We start from the raw sequence: 23,659 nt of genomic DNA on the forward strand, positions 1-23,659 counted from the left end.
AGCTCCTTTCGGAAGCTGCTGGGAGCGACCTGGGTTGATGCGAATGCGATCTACAGAGTTAACTTGTGGTGTAGACGCGTGATAACAAGATTGGCGGCCGAAGCCTCGTTATTAGGTTGCCGGCCACATGGATACAGACATGGTATATCAACAATCCGAGTAATTTCTGCTGGTAGAATGGACATTTTTTTGAGGAGTAAGGCGCTTATTGCTCTCGTTATCAAGATTGAGCATTTATGTAGCATTTTTCGTTGAAGGTTATGGCAGCGAGTGGTACTGAATGTTGCCGGTACGAAAACCCACACACAAACTCAAGGGACAAACAGAAGTGAGGCCGGCAATTAAGCACCATGCCAAGCCTCCTCATCCGGTTGTGCTGCCTCCTCTTAATCGTCTCTTTCCACGACGCTGGCAGCGACCTCCTCCTCGACGGCGCGGCTTCCGTACGCAGGACGGCGCCCTTGCTCTAACGACGAGCCACGGTTTCCACCCCAAAGCCCTCCCGTTTGTCAGTTCCGATGGGATGGCCATCACACCCAGCGACTCAGGCTATTCAGGCGACGGGATGGCGTTCGTCATCTCCTTGGCCCCGCTATCTGATGCCTGGCCGGGAGAATACTTGGGCCTTAGCACTCCGTACGAGTACACAGAAAGTGCAAATCGTTTCTTCACCATAGAGCTCGACACCGTAGCCAACAAGGAGTTGCGAGGCATAGACGACAACCACGTCGGGATTGATCTCAACAACGTGACGTCCGCTGGATCTTCAACCGCGGCCTACAGCGGCAGCGGCATCTTTAATCCGTTGAGGCTTTCCAATGGAAACCCGATGCAGGTGTGGGTGGAGTGGACTACTACTCTTTCGGGCTGGTCGAGGTCCGGCTTGCTCCAGTTCCCATGGATAAGCCCTTTGCAGCGTTTCTCACTTACGGCTCCGTCGACCTTGCGAAGGTCCTGAACAATGGCACCAAGTCAAAGGCAGGGGTTCCCACCATGGCATACGCCGGCTTCTCCGCCGCTTCCGGTGATGCGATGGGCACTCATCAGGTTCTTGGGTGGAGCTTTAGCATGTCTGAATCGGCCAAACCACTCAACTTATCGCTGGTGCTGCAGCAATCAGACAGTTCCAGAGTACAAGAAGCCCATGGCAAGAAAAAACTCGTCACATGGCTGCCTGTAGTAGTATCTTTGGTTGCCATACTCGCAGGTATAGCAGCTTGGCTTCTTCTTCGACGGTGGTGCAGGATCAGGAACTCAGAGTGGAACCAAGACTGGGAGGCCGAGCTCGGTCCACGCCGCTTCGCGTTCAAGGACCTCCGTCGAGCAACGAATGGCTTCCACGACAATCAAATCCTTGGGAAAGGTGGCTTTGGGCGGGTCTACGGTGGAGCCCCCGTCGGCTCCGGTGTGCGGGTGGCGGTGAAGCGGATCTCCTCGGAGTCGAGGCAGGGGCTGGCCCAGTTCACAGCGGAGATCATCATCCTTGGCCGGCTGCGACACCGGTACCTCGTCCGCCTCATCGGCTATTGCCGGCACAAGGACGAGCCACTAGTAGAAAAAGTATAATGTGAGACACATTTATGTGGGTTTGAAGTTGGTCCGACACTAAAGACACTATATGCATTAGTACCGGTACTAAAGGGGTAGTGGCAGGCTGGCGTCAGGCCGGGTCCTCACGGGCCCCTTTAGTACCGGTGTGTGATACAAACCGGTACTATAGGTCTAACCTATAATACCGATTCGTGCCACGAACCCACACTAAAGGGACAAGCCTTTAGTGTGGGTTCATGCCACGAACCCACACTAAAAGAGCCAATTTTCAAACTCTACCCCCTCACCCGTGTATCGCCATTTCAGTTTTGAAAAAATCAAAAGAAATTGATAAGAACTTCAAAAATTAAAATTCTTCGAGAGGTAGTTATATTACTACACCTACTAGTTAGGAAAATTTGAAAACTTAATTTTGGACATGTTTTACAAAAAGTGTAGGGAAAATGTAAAACGGCTATAACTTTTGCATACGATGTCGGAAAAAAACGTATAATATATCAAAAAATTCAGCACAAAAATCCGCATCCGATGGAGACCGCCTACGGCTTGTTTGCAATTTTTTAGAATGCTCAAATTTCAAAAAGAAAAAAAGATATGGTTAAATTTCTGTTTTTCTAAAAAAAATTGGTTAAATCTGGTCAAACTACTTATTCAAAAAGTATTAATGTTACTACATAATTATTCAAGAATATTAGTGTTACTAAATAATTATTTCAATTTTTTGAATTTTGATCAAATCTGGTCAAACTGTGGTCAAACTTATTCAAGAAATATTAGTGTTACTAAATAATTACTGTTTTTTAGAATAATAATTTCAAACTCAAACGGTGAAACGTGTGACAAGCTAAACTGCTGAGGGTTAATAGGATTGACAACTTACATTTGTCAGGAAAACAACAAGTGCAGACTTGAATTGTAGGGGGAATAGAACTCCGAAGTTAAGCGTGCTTAGGCTGGGGGAGTGAGAGAATGGGTGACCGGCCGGGAAGTTAGGCGATTTGGAATGAGTGATCCACACTTGAGCAGTTAAGAGAGGTGATTAGAGACTAAATCATCAAATAATTCAAAAAAATTAAAAATCAAAAAAATAATCAATTTTTTTCCAAAATTTTCATAAAACAAATTAAAAAAAAAACCTTTAGTACCGGTTGGTAACACCAACCGGTACTAAAGGTCCCATACCAGGGCGCGAGCTCACGCCACATGGTGGCACTTTAGTGCCGGTTCGTGTCGAACCGGTACTAAAGGGGGGGCCTTTAGTGCCCTTACGAACCGGTTTTAAATCTCCGTTTTCTACTAGTGAGCTGCTCCTGATCTACGAGCGCATGCCCAACGGAGTGAGAGGATGGGTGACCGGCCGGGAAGTTGTGCGATTTGGAATGAGTGATCCACACTTGAGCAGTTAAGAGAGGTGATTAGAGACTAAATCATCAAATAATTCAAAAAAAATTTAAAATCGAAAAAATAATCAAATTTTTTTTCCAAAATTTTCAAAAAACAAATTCAAAAAAAAACCTTTAGTACCGGTTGGTAACACCAACCGGTACTAAAGGTCCCATACCAGGGCGCGAGCTCACGCCACATGGTGGCACTTTAGCGCCGGTTCGTGTCGAACCGGTACTAAAGGGGGGGGCTTTAGTGCCCACCCTTTAGTGCCAGTTATGGAACCGGCACTAAAGGCCCTTACGAACCGGTTTTAAAGCTCCGTTTTCTACTAGTGAGCTGCTCCTGATCTACGAGCGCATGCCCAACGGAGTGAGAGGATGGGTGACCGGCCGGGAAGTTGTGCGATTTGGAATGAGTGATCCACACTTAGCAGTTAAGAGAGGTGATTAGAGACTAAATCATCAAATAATTCAAAAAAAATTTAAAATCGAAAAAATAATCAATTTTTTTCCAAAATTTTCAAAAAACAAATTCAAAAAAAAACCTTTAGTACCGGTTGGTAACACCAACCGGTACTAAAGGTCCCATACCAGGGCGCGAGCTCACGCCACATGGTGGCACTTTAGCGCCGGTTCGTGTCGAACCGGTACTAAAGGGGGGGGAGGGCTTTAGTGCCCACCCTTTAGTGCCAGTTATGGAACCGGCACTAAAGGCCCTTACGAACCGGTTTTAAAGCTCCGTTTTCTACTAGTGAGCTGCTCCTGATCTACAAGCGCATGCCCAACGGCAGCTTGGACAGCTACCTGCACGCTCATACCACGCTCTCATGGACGCAGAGGCTTTGCATCATCAAGGGCGTCGCGTCCGGGCTCTTGTACCTCCACGAGGACTGGGAGCAGGTCATCATGCACCGGGACGTCAAGGCCAGTAACGTCCTCCTCGACGGCGACATGAATGGCCGCTTGGGTGACTTCGGGCTCGCGAGGCTGGCTGCATGACCACGGCACGGACGCGCACACCACCCACGTGGCCGGCACGAGGGGCTACCTCGCCCTTGAGCTCATTGTAACACCCTCGATGCGACTATATCTCCCACGTGTCGAGGCACGACTTAGAGGCATAATCGCATTGAAGGCATATGTCGCAAGTGAGGTAATCTTCACACAACCCATGTAATATAATAAGGAAAAGAGGTACATAGTTGGCTTACAATCGCCACTTCACACAATTACATGAATAAACATTACATCAATCAAATACACTCATGGTCCGACTACGGAACCAAAATAAAAGAAGAACCCCAAATGCGACAAAGGTCCCCGATCGACCCCAACTGGGATCCACTACTGATCGACTAGAACGAAACAACACCAAGGACAAGATCTTCATCGAGCTCCTCCTGAGCTTGGTTGCGTCATCTACACGGACTCATCGGCACCTGCAAGCTAGTTTTGAAAGTATCTGTGAGCCACAGGGACTCAGCAATCTCGCACCCTCGCGATCAAGACTATTTAAGCTTATGGGTAAGGTAAAGGTATGAGGTGGAGCTGCAGCAAGCGACTAGCATATATGGTGGCTAACATACGCAAAAGAGAGCGAGAAAAGAAGGCAAAACACGGTCGATAAAAGTATGATCAAGAAGTGATCCTATAACAACCTACGTCAAGCATCACTCCAACAACCGTGTTCACTTCCCGGACTCCGCCGGAAAGAGACCATCACGGTTACATACGCTGTTGATTCATTTTAATTAAGGTCGACTTCAGGTTTTCTACAACCGGACGTTAACAAATTCCCATCTGCCCATAACCGCGGGCACGGCTTTCGAAAGTTCAAATCCCTGCAGGGGTGTCCCAACTTAGCCCATCACAAGCTCTCACGGTCAACGAAGGAATAGACCTCCTCCCGAGACATTCCGATCAGACTCGGTATCCCGGTACTCCAAGACATCCTCGACAATGGTAAAACAAGTCCAGCAAGACCACCCGATGCGCCGACATCCCGATAGGAGCTGCACATATCTCGTTCTCAGGGCACACCGGATAAGCTAAGCGTACGGGAGCCAACGTAACCCAAGTTGCCAAGGGACGGCCCTGCACGGTGCTCTGGGTTGGACCAACACTTAGACAAGCACTGGCCCGGGGGGGGGGGGTTAAAATAAAGATGACCCTTGGGCGCGCGACCCCCAAGGGAAAAGAAAAGGCTGGGTGGCAAATGGTAAAACCAAGGTTGGGCCTTACTGGAGGAGTTTTATTCAAGGCGAACTGTCAAGGGGTTCCCATTATAACCCAACCGCGTAAGGAACGCAAAATCCGGGAACATAACACCGATATGACGGAAACTAGGGCGGCAAGAGTGGAACAAAACACCAGGCATAAGGCCGAGCCTTCCACCCTTTACCAAATATATGGATGCATTAATTAAATAAGATATATAGTGATATCCCAACAAGTAAATAAATGTTCCAAACAAGGAACGGCCTCCAATCTTCACCTGCAACTAGCAACGCTATAAGAGGGGCTGAGCAAAGCGGTAACATAGCCAATCAACGGTTTGCTAGGACATGGTGGGTTAGAGGTTTGACATGGCAAATTGGGAGGCTGACAAGCAAATGGTAGGCATCGTAGCATTGGCATAGCAAAGAGCGAGCAAACTAGCATAGCAAAGATAGTAGTGATTTCGAGGGTATGATCATCTTGCCTGAAATCCCGCAAGGAAGAAGAACGAGTCCAAGAAGAAGACAAACGGAACGTAGACGAACGGTTCCTCACAAACTCGACGTTAACGGAACCAACCCGAAGAAGCAACACCGGAAAAGAGCAAACAACAAAGTAAACACCCACCACATAATCATGGCATGATGCACAATCAAGTATGATGCATGTCCGGTTTAATGAGGCATGGCATGGCAAAGTGCACAAACAATCCTACAAATTAAGTGGAGCTCATTATGCAACTCCGCTGCATAGTGAAGAAACACCACGTGACTTATTTAGTTTGGTCTTGTTTATGTACTCAACAATATTAAATGTTGTTAAGCAAGGCAAGAGGGTGAAGCAAAGCAAAACTACCTATCTAGTCAAGTTTAAATGAGGCCGGGAACAACGAACAACAATTCCGGAAAATCCTCATATGCATATATTAGGTTTGGTCCTGTTCTGCCCTAAACCATATTTTAGAGTTGTTTAACATGCAAGATGAGTGCACCATGTTAAACTAGGCAAAATTCTACCCCATTTACATATAAAGTTTATTAAAAACCGAGTTACGGTTAATTAGTTATGAAATAAATCATTTTAACATGACATAGGAGAAAATTAATGCAAACAACATTTCTAACATTTCAAACATAGATGAAAGTTGGATATTATAAATCTACACAAAATTCTGAGCAAGTTTCATATATAATTCATTTTAATCCGATGCACGAATTGTGAGTTATTATATGCATGAACATGAGGGTCTTATCTGTAAAACTGGCAATCTCTGGATAATTGGACAAATTCACAGAACGAGAAAAAAAACATGATCGGGCTGAATCTGTCTGGCCCAACCGCATGAAAAAAAACAGAGGCGGGGCGCTGGGGCGGCTCACCCATGGGCCCGGCCCATTAGCAGAGAGGAGGAGGCAGGCCGAGGCGGGGACGGCGCGCTGGGCCGGACTCGGGGCCCGCGAAGGAGTCAACGGGGGCGCTCGTCGTCTCCCGATCGGATCGGGGAGGCAGGGCGAGGCGGAGATCCATGGCGACGACGCCGGCGAGGCTGGGCGACGAGCCAGCGAGGGAACGGCGCCGGGGAAGCGGGGACGGCGGATCCCGGTCTGGCGGGGCCAGATCGGGTGGATCCCGGCGGGGTTCGGGTGAAGACATGGCCGGCGGCGGCGAACTCCATGGCGTCGGGTCCCTACTGCGGCGAGCTGGGGGTCGCCGACGAGCTGCTCCGGCGAGCCGGACGAGGTGGCGCAGAGGAACGGCGACGAGGCTCCGGTGCGGCAGAAGCGAGGAGGCGGCGGCGGAGGAAGACTCGGGCGGCGGCGGTGCGGATCTGGCCCGGGGCGGCTCGGGCGGGCCGGCCACGGGCTCCTCGGGTCCGGCCGCGCGGGAGGAGAGAGGGTGAGGTGGCGGCTCTGGATTGGATAGCGGCGGCGGCAGGGTGATCTGGCGAGCTTCGATTTGTCGGAGTGAGGTGGCGGTGGCGGTGGACATTGTTCGGCGCGGGGAAGAAATGTCCGGCGGCGCGGATCTGAGAATTTTTAGGGTTAGGGGAAGAATGAACCGCGAATTTCGGAGGGGGGGTATATATAGGCATAGAGGGAGCTAGGAGAGTCCAAATGAGGTGCGGTTTGCGGCCACGCGATCGTGATCGAACGCTCTAGATGATGGAGCAGAGTTAGGTGGGTTTTGGGCCAAATTGGAGAGGTGTTGGGCTGCAACACACACGAGGCCTTCTCGGTCCCTCGATTAACCGTTGGAGTATCAAACGAAGTCCAAATGGTACGAAACTTGACAGGCGGTCTACCGGTAGTAACCCAAGGCCGCTTGGCAAGACTCGGTCCAGTCCGGAAATGTTTGATCCCCACACATGTAAGAAAGGTAGAAATGACCACCAGAGGAGAACGGAACGCCGGATTGCAAAACGGACAACGGGGAAAATGCTCGGATGCATGAGACGAACACGTATGCAAATGAAATGCGCATGATGACATGATATGCAATGCATGACACGCAAGCAATGATAAGGCAACAACAGCGAATAACTGAACGACACCTGGCACATCGGTCTTGGGGCGTTACACTCATGAGGTTCGGCAAGGCGACCGAGGCCACCGACGTGTTCGCCTTCGGCGCCTTCATCTTCGAGCTGGCCTGCGGGAGCCGGCCGATGGGGCTCAACGCCCGCGGCGAGTTGCTGGTGCTTGTCTAGTGGGTGAGAGACACGTGGGAGGGCTGCTCCGGCCAGATTGTCGACGCCGTTGACCCAAGGCTGGACGACTTCGTGGCCGACGAGGCCGAGCTGGTGCTCAAGCTGGGGCTGCTATGCTCGCATCCCTTGCCGGCGGCGAGGCCCGGAATGCGCCTCGTCATGCGGTACCTCAACGGAGACCTGCCTTTGCCGGAGTTCGAGCCCGGATACCTCGCGGTCACGGACGTGGATCAGGTTCTTGAAGCGCCTCCGTCGGCAGCGAACAGCATCACAGGCCTGTCAGGTGGTAGATGACATATCCAGTCCTGCCAATAAAACTAGATCACCGATGGCGCGCGTTGCTGCGCCCGTCTATTTTTAATGTTTAATGTTAGGGTTTGATACAAATAGCCATTTTTCTTATAGTTAAAGTAACGGTGGTATTATAAAATTTTGAGTATTTTTTAGTGCAAGTTATGAATTATAATTGACCAATACTTATCTGCTTTCTGTTGTGCTGGGTTGGTTATGGGCCTCTTTTCGTGCTAGTCTATTGTTATATGATGGATAAGTAGTTCCCATATACAGGAAGACACAAGACATATAAATTAAATTTGCGTGATTTGTACAAATCCTGGGAGTATACAGAGTTCAAATTATAGTGCCACATATAGATGAACTCTATAGTTGAAGATCGGATGATTTGAAGTGAAGGCAACCAAGTAATAGAGTATATGAAAAGGTCAATTTACCCATCCATAACACTTCTATGAGTGGACAGTGGACCCGAGAGTTCACACACACTTTTGTTGTCAACGTTTACTCAATTGTCGCCTCATATAGGCTAACATACATATGGACCCCCACCGAGAGCACAAAATGAACAAACACCGAGATCGGTCAATCATATAACGATGGAAAACCAAAGAAAAGTCAATGCATTTCAATTACATTTTAGAAACTGGATAATTAGCAGGACATACACCGTGACACAATGTACGCACTATCGGATCCTCAATTTTCACTGTGGCTAGAAAACATATGGCGTGCATGAATAAAAATTTAATGCTGCATCACTTGAGGATCAAAGGATCCATATGTATGGTACGATAATGACTGGGCCAGGAGCATCATTTTTCTTTCAAATCACATGTGTCTTAATTTGTCTAGTTATTGCCACACATCTTAGTGATTAGCATGAGGAATACAACCATAGTAATTAGCATGGATAGAAATTTGATATGGGTCCGAGGGATTTCGAATGGCACATTTGTGAGGACGACAATCCTGCACTAATAACCAGTCCTGATAGTGTACTGTTTCCAAGTGCTTGGAGCAAGTGCAAGTCAGCTGCATAAATCAAAACTCATAGAGTCAACTTCTTGTATGCAGCACCGACACATGATCATTAAGATAATTCTTCTAGACGTTTGCTAGCAAGTTCCTTTCACATAGTAAAAATGAAAATAGCACTACCAAACAGAAGCGTAGAACACAAGTATATATGAGGAATTGAGGATGATGACATGATGGTATTAAAACTGAAGAGAGCATACAGTCATTGTCTTCACTGAACATCCAATTATTTCGCCACTGCAGAATTCTTAGAAAGATCCTTCAAACCTGCACGTCTGTTTTCTCCACGAATATCTCCTCTGCCTAATCATACAAATTTTTAATTGGCATCTGGATCACTCCAAGTAACGGATTCCATGAACTATTATAAGAGGTAAGTTACAGTCTTACAGTTACACATGGGAAGAAACAAAGTTTTATGAACGTGAAACCTGGTTATCTAATTAGCGTGGAGGATGGGATTTGACATCAATTTGCAGTGGATGAGTGGACAATACCAATGGCCATGACCCGAGCGCCCAAACCAATTCCGATGCTTCCCGTGATGGCACCTGCCTGCCAATTGTGCAGGTACGAGGAGCTTCAACCATAAGGCCAGTAGCGGCAACGTATGGTCTTCCTGGCAGCAGCGGCGGCATTCGTTCCACCTTGAAGGACTGGCTACGAGCACTCCATGAAGACAAGGAAAAGGAGGTTGGGGGAGATGCCGCGCAAACTAAATAAAAGAGAAGACGAGTAGGCCGGTGAGTGGCAAGGGTGGCATTGATGGATTTTAGCAACGACAGCATTACTCCTTGCTTTAACGCTAGCGGATCTGCAACAGTCACCCATGCATGATGCTCAAACGCTGCCCCTTCAATGTCGCTATGGCTTCGCAACGCCAGGCAGAAGGCTAGCGCGTTGTGTTACGTGGGCTGAGGCCGCTCGGAAACAAATATGCTGGAGCAATGCGGCTAAATGGACTTCTTCCATGAGAAAAGGCTCGATTAATCAGAAATATGAGATTTTGTCACGGGAGTAGCCGCCCATAAAACGTTTGGTCCAGTTTAGCGCGAGTTAACTGCATCTGACGGCCAAAAACATTCTCAGGATGTGATCTAACAGTCAAAAACGTTGATGGCCTGAGAGGGCTCCTAGAGTGCTTAGTTTTAATGTATCTAAATGTTGTGGAGTTCATGTACTATATATCTCCGGATTTCTGCATGATCTCCCCATAAAAATGATTTTAATTACAGGCCCATAATGAACCAACCGGCCGACTGCAGCGGTAAAGAGAAGAGTCTGATTGCAGAAATTAATCATGGCATAAATCATGAAAATCGCCAACACGCAAAAAGATTAACCTTGATTGGCCCAGGGGCTCAGTTTACTGTTTTCTAAGATGCCATGAACAAAACAAATATACACTTTCTTGTAAGCATACATTTATAATTGCCATGATCTGAAATATGAAAATTGTCATGCTACTTATAAAACAACCATTTCTCTAATTTAAATCCTCTTAATAATAATAAAAGCCAGACAGCAATAATAATAAAATGACATGCTCCCAATAATAAAAATTGTCACTCTGTTAATAATAAAACTGACATCTGCTTAATAATAAAAATGGTATTCTATTAGTAATAAAATAGCCATCCACTTAATAATAAAAATATCATGTTACAATTATTAAAAAGACATAATTTTAATAATAAAAATGCCATGTGAGAAAGTAAAATTAACCAAAATTGCCATGAATGAGTGATAAAAATTTCCAAAGGTTGTCATAGGGGCATTACAAAAGACCTAAGAATTACCATGTGTTGGAAGACAAAAAATGTCATGGTTTTAAACAAAAAGAAACTGCAATGCTTTCTGTAATGAAAATGCGCACACCAAGTTCTAAAAAATACTTTAATAATAGGGATATATGTTCTTTTAAAAATGAAAAAAATAGTATTTTTGGATTTTTTTAATGAAAAATGAATTTAACTTCAAATACATAAAGCTATTTAAGCATATGTGTTCCCAAAACTTCTTCAGTCCAAGTAACAAGCAAGCTGCTGCTCGCGCAGGACGTCGTGAGTTCGTGACCCCCACAACACACATATTTTTTGAAGAGAAAAAAGTATGCGACTTCTTCCGGGACGTTGTTTATAGCGAACGTGTCAGAAAAGCTGAAGTTGTACAAGCCTTGCACCGTGATTCGCACAGGAAGATCTAACGGCAACCAACACGTTTGCTAGGAAAACGTCCCTAGTGATGCAAATAGAGCAGCTTCAACGATTTATTCGATAGTATGGCTGCCGGTGGATTTATTTTCATTTTTCAATATCTCGTATGTATCCATGCGTGCCCATGGGAACCAAATTGTTTTCTGTAACACACTAAAAGGATCATGGATGGACAAATATTGATACAAATAGAAAAAGCAAAAGAGATTATGTTTTGTTTATGAAGCATAAGACTTCTAATAACTTTGTCGTAAGAGGTATTGAAGGGCAAAGAACATAATAGTGAAATATAATTATCTAAAAAAAGACATGATGTCAACATAAAGTATCTTGCTGAAGCGCAACCGTCTCGCAAAAGCACATATGTGCCTTTTTGCTTTTCATGAATTACAAGTTGTGATTCTTATGAAAAAGCACTGCTCCCCCCTCCCCCCACAAAAAAAAACCCTAGCAAAAACTAGGAAAAAAGCAAATAACACCGAAAACGCATGCAGGAAAAATATCCAACGATCCGTCCAACCTGCGACACGTTACGGTGGCTAGACGCATCACTTGACGCGCTCCCTTACGCTGAGCCGATGGAGGATGATTCAGGCGAGCAATTCTTCTGTTTTCGCAAATCGGCGCCCGCAGCAGCTTTCTCGCGCGTCTAGATGGGCCGGCCCATAGTTCTTTTTTTCCTGCCAACTTCGAAAAAAAAGGTGCAGCAATAGGCGGTTCGAACTCCCGACCTCTAGACACCAACCACTGAGCCACCTTCAGACTCGTGGCTAACATCCTCTTTTCTGCTTTCTATTCTTGCTCGAGTTCGCTGTAAATTGAGATTTCATTTTTCTTTTCTTTTTCCTGTATATCTCTTTCTTATTTGTATTTCAATTTTCCCTTATTTCTTGGTTTCTTTTCGTTTTCTTTATCTTTTTCCAAAATGCACAAAGTTTTTCAATGAACTTTTTCTTCAAACCGATGAAGAATTTTTTAGAATTTGATGATTTTTTCAAATTTAATGAACTGTTATCATATTCTATGGACTATTTTGAAATTCTATGAACTTTTTCAAATTTGGTGAACTTTTTTACAATTTCGATGAACTTCTTTCAAATAAATGAATTTTTTTCAAATTTGATGAACGCATTTTCAATTTCGATAAACTTTTTCCAGATTTGATGAACCTTTTTTAGAACTGGCAAAATTTTATCAAATTTGATGAATTTTTTTTTCAAATCCAATGAACTTTTTTCAGATTTGATGAACTTTTTTTAGAGTCGATGAACTTTGTTTCAAAGTCGATGTTATTGTAAATGTGATTAAATTTTTCTAGATTCAATGAACTTTTTGAGAATCGATGAACTTTTTTCAAATCCAATGAACTTAAAAATGATGGATGAACTTTTTCCAAATTTGATGAACTATTTTGAAATTGATGAATTTTTCTTTCAAATTCGATGAACCTTTTTTAATTTGCTGAAATTTTTTAAACATCAACGAACTGTTTTTTAAAATTCATCAACATGCTTCAAAATTTGATAAACTTTTTTTCATAAAAAAAATCAACTTTTCTAAATTGTTTTTGAATAATTCACAAATCCAAAAAATAGCGCAGATACATTGGTTCGTAAAGATTTCACGTTCATTGTAGTCACTGGCACTTACCGGCTGTAGTGGTTAGCAAAACAGATCTTTTCTTGTATCGGCAAGGCCTGAGTTCAAGTCACCACACTTTTTCACAAGAGCTTTTTTCCTTTTACTGCGCATGGTAGGCCGGCCAACGAGGTGCGGCGCGTGGGCGCCAGCTACCTGTCCGAGCGCTTAAAAGGCGACGAACAGCAAGGAAAACCCTATTTGCCGCTCTCTTCAAAACATGGTTTGATCGAGCCAGGTATGGCGTGAATTCTTCGTGCGATTAGGTTAGAAGAAAAAAAAAAATAGGCGCCTTTTGCGCGAGCTGATAGGCGGCATTCTATTCCGGCGGTGGTGGCCGTCGAACTTTGTTTACCGGTATGCCGGTGTGCGATGTGGGCCAGGTCAAAAATGTTGCCCATCCATCCATGTTATATAATTTGTGGCAGAATAGGTCAGCACCAGAATAAACATACCCGAACATCTTCCAAGCCTAAATAAAAATAGAAAATAATGTAATTTGTGGAACGAAATGTCAACTATGTTATGGGGCTGAATAGGGGGGCCACTGCCCCCCCCCCCCCCCCCCCCCTACTTCACCATGTTATGTTTATTTAATTTTTATTTATAGTTGAATACATATATTTGGGGACAGTGCACCCCATATTGTACTTGCACCAAGTGAAGAGGGACAGGCGCTGATTTTTTTGCATAGGATTATCCTATCTTTTTAGGCCTGTAACGTCGATGTTTATTTTATTAATGAGACACGTATTATCATGAAAAATAAAGCGTTCCCTAAAAAATAAAGTCATCCACCAAACGCGACACTAGCACGGATTCAGTGAGAAATAATAGGCTGACAGGTCTCAAGAAAAGTAAAAAAAAATTAAAATGGAGATGCGGGGGATCGAACCCCGTGCCTCCCGCATGCAAAGCGGGCGCTCTACCATTTGAGCTACATCCCCATTGCTGACATAAACAGCTGGTGAACCTAAATGACCATCAAGCGCTCCCTTAATCTCAAACAGCAGCAGCAGCAGCTGTGTGGTGGCGCTACATGCCAACGCCAACGATTGGACGGATTCAAAAAAATTGAAACGGAGCGCAGCACAGCGCACGGCGACGAGAGGTGTGGCCTTTCGGTCAAGAGCAGGAGCCCAGCCGCCGAGAAGGGAAAGAAATCAGAGCAGCACGGGCCGTCCCGGGCTGCCGTGTCAGACCGAGACCGGGGGTGAGGGGGGGCGCGTGTCGGCCTCCCATCGCGCCTCCCACCTGCAGGCGCACTGCCCCCCCCCCCCCCCCCCTCCCCCCCCCCTTTCTCCCCCCCCCCCCCCTCCCTTTCGAGCTCTCCCTCCCTCCCACCAGAGCAGAGCAGAGCAGAGCGCACCGCGCGAGAGGGAGAGACAGAGGAGAGAAACCCTAGCCCGCCGCCGCCGCCGGAGGAAAAGGGAGAGCGGCCATGGACCTCCTCGAGATCCCGCTGCCCAACATGTTCGAGAAGCTCCTCGGCAAAGGCACGCCGCCGCCCCAACCCTCGTCTCCCGTCTCCATCTCCCGCCGCCCGCCGACCCCGTCCGTCGTCGCATCGCATCATCGCTCATGGTTTTTTTTCCCTTCCTTCCTTCCTTCCTTCTCTGTTTATGCAGATGAGGACACGTGGCCCCCGGAGGCGCGCTTCCTCGTCGCCGCGCACTACGGCAACGTCCGCCGCCTCAAGGGTACGTCCGTCCGTCCTTGCCTCCCCCCCGCGACTCTTCCATCTCCTCGATTTGCACCGTCCGGTGGAAAAAAAGGCGCCTTTTTTCTTTTGGGGGTTTCTATTTCTTCCTCCCGCGCCGCCGGCCAAGTACTGATCTGTTCCGCGTTCGATTTTTGGCCGCGTTGCAGAGATCGCCAGGAAGCTGGACCGCAAGGGGAAGGCGGGGGAGGAGGCCACGGTGGCGGCCACCACCTACCGCGGCATGAACGCGCTCCACGCCGCCGTCGGGGGCCAGGGCAAGCTCGCCGCCTGCCGCTACCTCGTCGAGACCGTCAGGATGGACGTCAACATGTGGGACTCATCCCCAAGTAAGCACTCTCCTCCCTTCTTCGCATCCAACACAGCAGCATTGCTCAATCAACTGTATGTGCCTAATCTAGCGCTACCTGGTGGGACAGGCAAGAAGACGCCGCTGGAGCACGCCGTGGACGGCAACAACCTGCCCGCCCTCAGGTACCTCCTCGACCATGGCGCCGACCTCAACCAGGAAGAGGACGACGGTGACACTGTTCTTCATCACGCTGCAAGGAAAGGTGCCATACCACCACTAACTCTGCCACAAACGCTTCCTTGCTACCTTCAACACTTGCTGCTTTATTTCTAGTCATACACATTTCTGTTCTGGGTTTCCCCCATAATTACCTGGATTGTGAGCTCTACAAGTGAGCATGTGTGTTTTGTTACACTCTGCTATTTTTATCCTAGCAACTGAACCTGTTCATCCAGAAATACTGTAGCCATTACCAAGTGGTCAGCTTGGTAATTAAGCCATCAACAACAACAAAAATTGCAATCAAAGAAATACTGTAGCCATTGAAGATTGTTCATCCAGAAATTTTACATTACATGCATTGTGCTACAGTGGCCGTTCAAACTTGTTAAACAACCTTCTGTTGTTGTTCCTGTAATTTTCTGATTTGCCGCACTGTTGGTTTTGCTCTTTCTGTCTTAAAACTTGATGGGCCAAACATCCTTTGTTTGTATGTTATCATCACCATAATCTTCAGTTTTTTCATACACTGTGATCTTCAGGGAGGTGTGATCTTCGGTTCTCCATTTCGTATAGATCAAACCATAGCCTGGTCATGCACGCTTCGCACGTGTCCATCAGCTTGTTCATATTAGTTGCTTGCTTCTACACATTTTGTGGGTCTTTGTCACTGTCATGACATCAATTGTTACCTCGCCGTGTTTCTATTGTAGCCGCTGAAACTTATTCATCAAGAAACGTAGTAGTTGAAACTTGTTCATGCAAAAATGTTGCATTACATTAATTGTGCTATTGTTGTTGTTCCTAGCTATGATTTCTCAAGTGTAGCATTGTTGGTTTTGCTCTTTTTGTCTTAAAACTTAATGGGCCAAAGATCCTTTGTCTGTATGTTATCATCACTATGATCTTCAGTTTTTTCATACACTGTGATCTTCAGGCTGCATCAAAGTATATTACTGTGATCTATCTGCTCAGAACTTGGTTGCCAGGGACGCCTTGTTCGTCTATTATGATCGTGGCCATCAGTTTTCCATATACTGTTTTTTTTATCTTCAGTGAGGTGTGAAATTGTAAAGTTGCTGCTTTCTAGAGAAGCCAAGTAGCCAACTCAGAACAAACTTGTTACACTGTGCTATTTTTATCCTAGCCAAACTTGTTCATCCGGAAATTTTAGATTACATTGTGCTATTATGGCCATTCAAACTTGTTCAACAACCTTCTGTTGTTGTTCCTACAATTTCTGAATTGTAGCATTGTTGGTCTGCTCTGTCTGCTCAAAACTTAATTGGCCAAAAGTCCTTTGTTTGTACGTTATAACTGTGATCTTCAGTTTCCCATATACTGTGATCTTCAGGGAGGAGTGATCTTCAGTTTTCATTTGGTATAGGTCAAGTTATCAAACCATAGCCTGGTTTTAAAGACTTCACACATGGCCATCAGCCTGTTTGTATTACTTGCTTCTATATATCTTGTGGGTCTTTAGTCATCACTGTCATGACATGAACTGTTACCTTGTTGTATTTTTATTCTAGCCACTGAAACTTATTCATCCAGAAATATTGCTGCCAATGAAACTTGTTATCCAAAAATCTTGCATTGCATTGTGCCATTATGGCCATTCAAACTTGCTCGCGAAGACCTTTTATTGTTCTTCCTAGCTATGATTTCTTATTAAGTGTAATTTTGTTGGTTTGCTCTATCTGCTCAAAACATGTTTGGCGAAATATGGCTTGTTTGTATGTTAGTGTGATGTATCTGCTCAAAACTTGGTTGCCAAAGATGGCTTGTTTGCCAATTATGACTGTGATCACCAGTTTTCCATATACTGATTGTTGTCTTCAGGGAGGTGTGAAATAGTAAAGTTGCTGCTTGCTAGAGGAGCCGACGTTAACGGCAGCTCAGAGCACGGGACACCACTCCATCTTGCTGCTGTTAAAGGGCATGAGAGCACTGTGGAGGTTCTGTTGGAACACCATGCAGATGTAATGTGCTTGTACCCTTTTTTTTTCTCTATCTGCTGACCCAACTTATGTTGCATTTGCTTTACTTGAAAGTAGTTGTCTCAAGGACCTGCCATTAGCCCATTACTATGGCATGCAAATGTTTATGACAGTCTTGTTTTTTACAGGTCAACAAGGTTGTGACTTCTAATCTAGTAACACCTCTAAAGGCCGCATTGCTTAGTGCTTCCATGCCTTGTGTGAAGTTATTGGTTCAGGTATGGAATTGTCTACTAATCTGCTTTTCCTTTCAAGATGTGCTTATCTATGAGTAACTACTGATGTTACGGTTGCTCATATCTGTTCTGATCTTCAATTTATATGGAGAGACTATATGGTTATCTACTGATCTTCCGCATGTACATTTTGGTAGGCTGGAGCTGATGTGAATGATGTCAGCAATTCCTTGGCAAGAGCTGCAAGCGAAGGCTTGACTGAATGTGTTAAGTGCTTGCTGGAGGCTGGTGCAGACCCAAATCGTCCTGATGAGGTGACCTTGTCTCTTGTTTTCCACACAACAACGTTTTGAGCTGATTGACTTGGTAGTTCTAGTACTTATAGTTTCTGCAAAATATGGTAGTACAAGTATGTATGTAATGGGAACGAAGGTGAAAGTGAAGTATAGTTTCGTACAAAAAAATATGCTTGAGTTTTAAAGCATTTGGGAATCAATTGAATGGGCTGGTTTTGAATTAAGATACACTTGTTTCTCAGTCTCTGTGGTAGGAGTATATGATTAGTTTGACTACTATCAGTTGCCTTTTAACACAAGCCTGTTAATGTTTTACCTAAAAAATGCCTGTTGATGTTTCCTTTTCCATTTGTCATATATTTTCTTTGTGTGGTCAGATACACACAGAAAATCATAGGATACTTCCTTGGCCTGTCTTAACGGTACCAAACTAATAGCTGGGATAGAAACAAGAAGTACAAGCTGCATTCTAGACTACTAACTTTGTTAGGCATTTTTAACGCTTGTATTATAACATCTTTTTCGTGTCGTTGAATTGGCGAGCATAGTGATTCTTAGATTACCAAGGAACCATTCCCTTGTCTTTCTTTTTTGAATCTTCAGTATTGCTTAATAAACTTTCTTCTGTTGCTCTGACAGTGTGGTAGATTCCCGATAGAGTTAGCTGCTGTGTATGGTACAAGGGAAGACGTTGAGCTTCTATATCCTGTCACCTCCCCAATTCCAACTGTGGCAGACTGGAGCATTGATGGGATAATTAATCATGCCAAACTGGAGAGGATGCAGCTGCAGGTATGCCACCGTGGCGAAAATAAGTGCCATTCCTCAATGAGAAAAACATTTAGATGTATATTATTGTCCTTTGAATGCATTAAATCCTCAGTCAGTTGCTATATAATGTCGCACACATCGGAATTTCAAATGTATGACTAAAGTTATCTGAATTTGCTCAGGACGAGGATGTTCTTAACACAAGGAAGTCTGACCTGAAACGAAAAGGGGATGAAGCATTTGAAAAGCAGGATTACACAAGTGCATCAGAGTTCTACACACAGGTACAGTTTTCTGCTGGTCTACATTTTTTAAAGTTAATCTGTAAAAGTTTGAAGTGTGAAATGTTCTACATGCAGATACATTTAATAAAGTTAACCTGTTAAATGGCTAGTATCAGCATCATCATCTCCTTGGATGTAGCTTACTGTCTGAAGTGTAAACCACAAAACCAGCGAGTAACCTATTTTACAGGAGAATTACTGCAGAAGTTGCAATGACAAACAGATGACATGAAGTATTAATTCTTGCATAGGCCTTGGATAAGTGCAGGCATACAACACATGCCTCTTTTGAGTAGATATTATCTTCCTGAGTTATTTTGATGATTCAGTACAATGTTGTGGCCGGGTCCGTATTAATCTGCGATGATGTGTCTGCCCTTTATTTGCTATCCATTTGCAAATTTATTTTATCTCTTGGAAGAATTTGCTATTATAACTTCAGTCGGTATATATGTTGACACATGCATGCTGCTTGGTTGGGCGCAGGCACTGAAAGTTGATCCTTCTGATGGCAAGATGCTCGCGAGCAGGAGCCGCTGCTGGCTTCAGCTTGGCGACGGACAGAAGGCTTTGGAGGATGCAACCAGATGCAAGAGGAGGTGCCCGGAGTGGGCGGAGGCCCGCCTTCGCCGAGGACAGGCTCTGATGCTGCTAAAGGTGCACTTTCTTCTTCTTTTTGGAGACCAAAGCATTTATACATTTTTTGTTTGTTTGTTTGTTTGAGAGTAGAATTTTTGCATTCTGATAAGTACTACTGCTTTCATCTGGTCTGCTGTCGATCTGAACTCCGTGTCCATTTCTTCCAGGACTATGAGAAAGCTTGCGAGGAGCTGTCGGGCGGCGTGGAGCTGGACCCCGAGAACGATGAGATGGACAAATTGTTCTGGTATGTAAGGAAGAGACCCCCACCATTTACCCACTCCTGTCGTCGAGGTGACAGAAATGCACTCCATATATATGTGGTTTGTGCAACATACATGTACTAGATCAGAAGCATGGTTGCCTTGTCAAATTGACTGACTGGTTGTGCTAGCTGAGTGGTTGGTTATGTTTGATGATCTGATGGACTTGTTCTTTTCAGGGAGGCGATGGAACTGAAGAAGAAGTGATGCCCGCCCGCGCGTCGCGAAACCGAAGCCCTTCTTCTTTTTGCGTTTTCGTAGATGGATGGTTAGAGACCCTTTTAGTCAGTAGTGCCTGCATTTTGCTAGCTTGAAACAATGACTCAATGTGCCATCTTGGTGACGATCTTAAGACTCTAGAACTCAGAGCTGTAGTTAAGTAGGTTATCTATCACTGGCAGCTTTTGGCAAGTTGTGCTGTGCCCATGCAACAACATTTCTACTCTCACTGCATCATCCGGTTTGTGAGAGGACAGTGGATGGTAATGGATTGAAATTTGGTGGATTTTCTGTTGAGATGTGCTTGGGTAATGCAGATGATTGTGATGATGATATGCAATTTGTTTGGGCCTTCCTTACGTTTACATGATATATATATATAGTAATGCTTCCTTAACTTTTCTATAAAAAAATAAAGTTTTTTTTGTTGCTGGGACAGAGTTTTAACCACACGATCTTTGATCCAATGGCAAGGATCCCTAAACCGCCTCTCCCACCGTCGCCGCGCTAATGACCCAAAACAATTTGCTCGCCCCCATGCCTCTCCTTCATACTAGTCGTGAGAGAGCCTGCTTGCCCTGCTTTTCTTCCCATCTTTGGCGACGATGTTGTGCTCCCATGTCACCGTGAAATAATGTGTTCCCATACTTTGAGCATTGATACGCTCAACAATATACAAGATGTATGTCATATAAAGTACACCGTAAAATTCATATTTTAAATTGGTTTGTAACTCATACATTTGTGTCTTTTGAGGTGGAATTTGTGAGTTAGCACGTCCGGTGAAAAGGGGGACAATAACAGGATTTTGATAACCAAAATGCTCGCTGGGAGAGCATTGTAAATTGAGCATTTTCCATGGCAATGCATATTGTTTGAGGATGGCAAATTTTCTTAGCAAGGATGAGAGCACAATCGAATGTTTTCCAAAAGAAAGGGAAGTGTTAAAAATCCGACGTTTGATAGGTAAGCATCAGGACTTGAACCCTAGTGGGCTGGGGATACCACTATCCCTCTAACCATCCAACCACAGGTTGGTTCACTTGAGTATGGTATGTTGTTTGTAGTATTTATTCAATCGAAGAGTATGTACGTGTAGTATGTAGTATATAAGAATGTTTAGAGCAACTCTAGCACACCCCACAAAATAACCACCAAAATACGGGTCGGTGCGGAAAATCCCGCTCGAACAGACCCCGCAAACGTGGCCGGCCTGCAAAAGAATTTGAGGGGCGTGGCAAAATCTCGGTGTAAGGGCATATTTATCCCTTAGTAGTTTTGGTGATTGATGACAATGCTTTTGCAGACTAATCGTGTGCATTGAGCATTTCAGATATATCATGTCTAGGCACAAGACGATTTGATGCCCCTCGAAGACTATTGAAGACGGCGTTTCTCTATGTTTCTTTTCGGTGGTTTGAGTTGTAGAAAAGCCGTACTATTAAGAGTGGGTCCGTGTTGGAAAGGTTTGGGTGGAATCAACATGTACACGTCTGTTCCTTTTGCACCACCTTTTCTTTGGCTCTTTGGAGCATCCTCCGTTTCTCCGAATCTCTACAAAAGGAAAGACTTCTAGTGATGCTGAACTGGGGCATGCGGTAGTACTGCTCCTCAGAGCGGTAGTACCACAGGCCCCTGCGGTAGTACCGGCCATGGGCGCGGTAGTACCGCTTCTCTGACGTGGTAGTACCGTGGCCTCAGGTCTGGCTCAGCAGCACGAGCGGAGGTAGGGGCGGATGTAATTTTTTTACATCCGCGCCCTACGCGGTAGTACCGCTCCTGGCTTGCGGTACTACCGTGTCAGATTTTTGCATAGATCTAAACTCAGCGGAAGTTGCCACGGATGTATTTTTATATGTCCGTGCCTTCCCAAATCTGGACTATCCCTGCCTTGCGGTAGTACCGCAAGGGGGAGCGGTAGTACCGCGCCAGCGGTTCTACCATCCTCTGCTTCATCGCATCAGGGCTGTTTTGGATACTGCTGCGTGGGCGGTAGTACTGCAGTGCCTTGCGGTAGTACCGTGGGCTCTGGCGGTACCGCGTCTTCGGTGCGGTAGTACCGTGCGTCACAGGCTAAGTTAGTGGATAACGGTTGGATTTGTTCTTCCACTATAAAAGGGGAGTCTTCTTCTCCGAATTGACTTACCTCTTCAACCCCAAGCTCCATTGTTGCTCTAAGCTCCATTTTCGCACGATCTCTCTCCCTAGCCAATCAAACTTGTTGATCTCCTAGGGATTGGTTGAGAAGGCCTCGATCTACACATCCACCAAGAGAAATTTGATCCCCCCAGTAATCCCGCACAGATCTTGTTACTCTTGGGTGTTTGAACACCCTAGACGGTTGAGGTCATCGCGGAGCCATACTTCATTGTGGTGAAGCTTCGTGGTGTTGTTAGGAGCCTCCAATTAAGTTGTGGAGATTGCCCCAAACTTGTTTGTAAAGGTTCGGTCGTCGCCTTCCAGGGCACCAATAGTGGAATCACGACATCTCGCATTGTTAGAGGGCGTGAGGAGAATACGGTGGCCCTAGTGACTTCTTGGGGAGCATTGTGCCTCCACACCAAGGTAGTCAGAGTCGGGATTCGGAGTCGGATCAGTTTTCCTCAGACAGAATCGAGCCGTAAGATCGAGTCATGGAATCGAGGACTCTACTAGATTTACTCAAATAAGATATTTTGTATGCACACAAGAAATTTATATGGGTTCTATAGAGTTTTGACACTAAATATGGAGCAAAGAACACACACATCAATGCTAGTTGTATTCCACTTCTTTTTATGGCTAACCTACCATGTAGCTCGCATGTATGGAACATATATGAGAGGGAAATATATATAACATTTAAACCTTCAATGCACGAAATTTACTAATGTTCTTTTTAGAGTGCGTGAATAGTCGGTCACTTGTTTATCTGACCTACAATGCTAAACCTTGAAGGGTCTTGCTCTCCTTTTCTGATCAATCTTGAAGCATCCTCCTTTTCACGCTAATTCCATATGTCGACAAGCCTGACCCTCAATTTCGATCTAGGGTTTCTAAGAGCTTGATCAAAGGTGTCCATGGCTGAGCGGTTGGACTTGGGAGGGGAATAAAGGTCCATGAGGTATATGAAAAGGGGTTTGGATGATGGCATACTATTTTGCTACAACTAAACAAACGGCTTAGATAAGTTAGTAGAATCGGATGTAGTCCATAGCATAGTCGGGATTGTACAGTTTTGTATAGGATTCTATGATTTGGATCGCGACTCAACATGGATTCTACCTGATCCGGATTCATAGTGGGATTTGGATCGACATGCTTCCATAGGGTCGTGAAGTCGTAGGATTCTAGCAGTCGAATCAGGATTCTGACTACCTTGCTCCACACCGCTCCAACGGAGACGTACTTCCTCTTAAAGGGAAGGAACTTCGGTAACACATCCTCGTCTTCACTAGCTCCACTATTGGTTATCTCATCCCTTTACTCGTGCAAGCTCATCTTGTGTTACATCCCTTGCTTGCTTGTGTACTTATTGTTGTGGCATCATATAGGTTTCTCACCTAGTTGCATATCTAGACAACCTACTTTGATGCAAAGTTTAAATTGGTAAAGAAAAGCTAAAAATTGTTAGTTGCCTATTCACCCCCTATAGTCAACTATATCGATCCTTTCAATTAGTATCAGAGCCTCGTCTCTTTATTAAGGACTTTGCCGTCCGAAGAGTATGGTTGACACCGTAGACGGTGAGG

General features: G+C 45.2%; 1 protein-coding gene, 1 non-coding gene and 1 pseudogene across 2 annotated transcripts; 2 read left to right on the forward strand and 1 right to left on the reverse strand.

Moving 5' to 3' along the window:
• The first annotated feature begins 312 nt into the window (after nt 1–312).
• On the forward strand, nt 313–8,154 carry LOC125555420 (annotated as a pseudogene).
• Nucleotides 8,155–13,923: 5,769 nt separating this feature from the next.
• On the reverse strand, nt 13,924–13,996 carry TRNAA-UGC. Its single transcript has one exon. It is a non-coding gene; the product is annotated as a tRNA-Ala (tRNA).
• A 377-nt stretch (nt 13,997–14,373) lies between these two features.
• On the forward strand, nt 14,374–20,225 carry LOC125555422 (putative ankyrin repeat protein RF_0381). The gene is made up of 12 exons (XM_048718386.1): nt 14,374–14,545; nt 14,678–14,749; nt 14,919–15,098; nt 15,189–15,323; nt 17,123–17,262; nt 17,409–17,498; nt 17,654–17,770; nt 18,392–18,544; nt 18,706–18,807; nt 19,294–19,464; nt 19,614–19,693; nt 19,889–20,225. Exons 1-12 carry the CDS (start codon nt 14,491–14,493, stop codon nt 19,914–19,916), a joined length of 1,323 nt encoding a protein of 440 aa, XP_048574343.1. The 5' UTR covers nt 14,374–14,490; the 3' UTR covers nt 19,917–20,225.
• Nucleotides 20,226–23,659: the final 3,434 nt, after the last annotated feature.

This window comes from Triticum urartu, chromosome 5, assembly GCF_003073215.2.
Source record: "Triticum urartu cultivar G1812 chromosome 5, Tu2.1, whole genome shotgun sequence".
Lineage (NCBI taxonomy): Eukaryota > Viridiplantae > Streptophyta > Magnoliopsida > Poales > Poaceae > Triticum > Triticum urartu.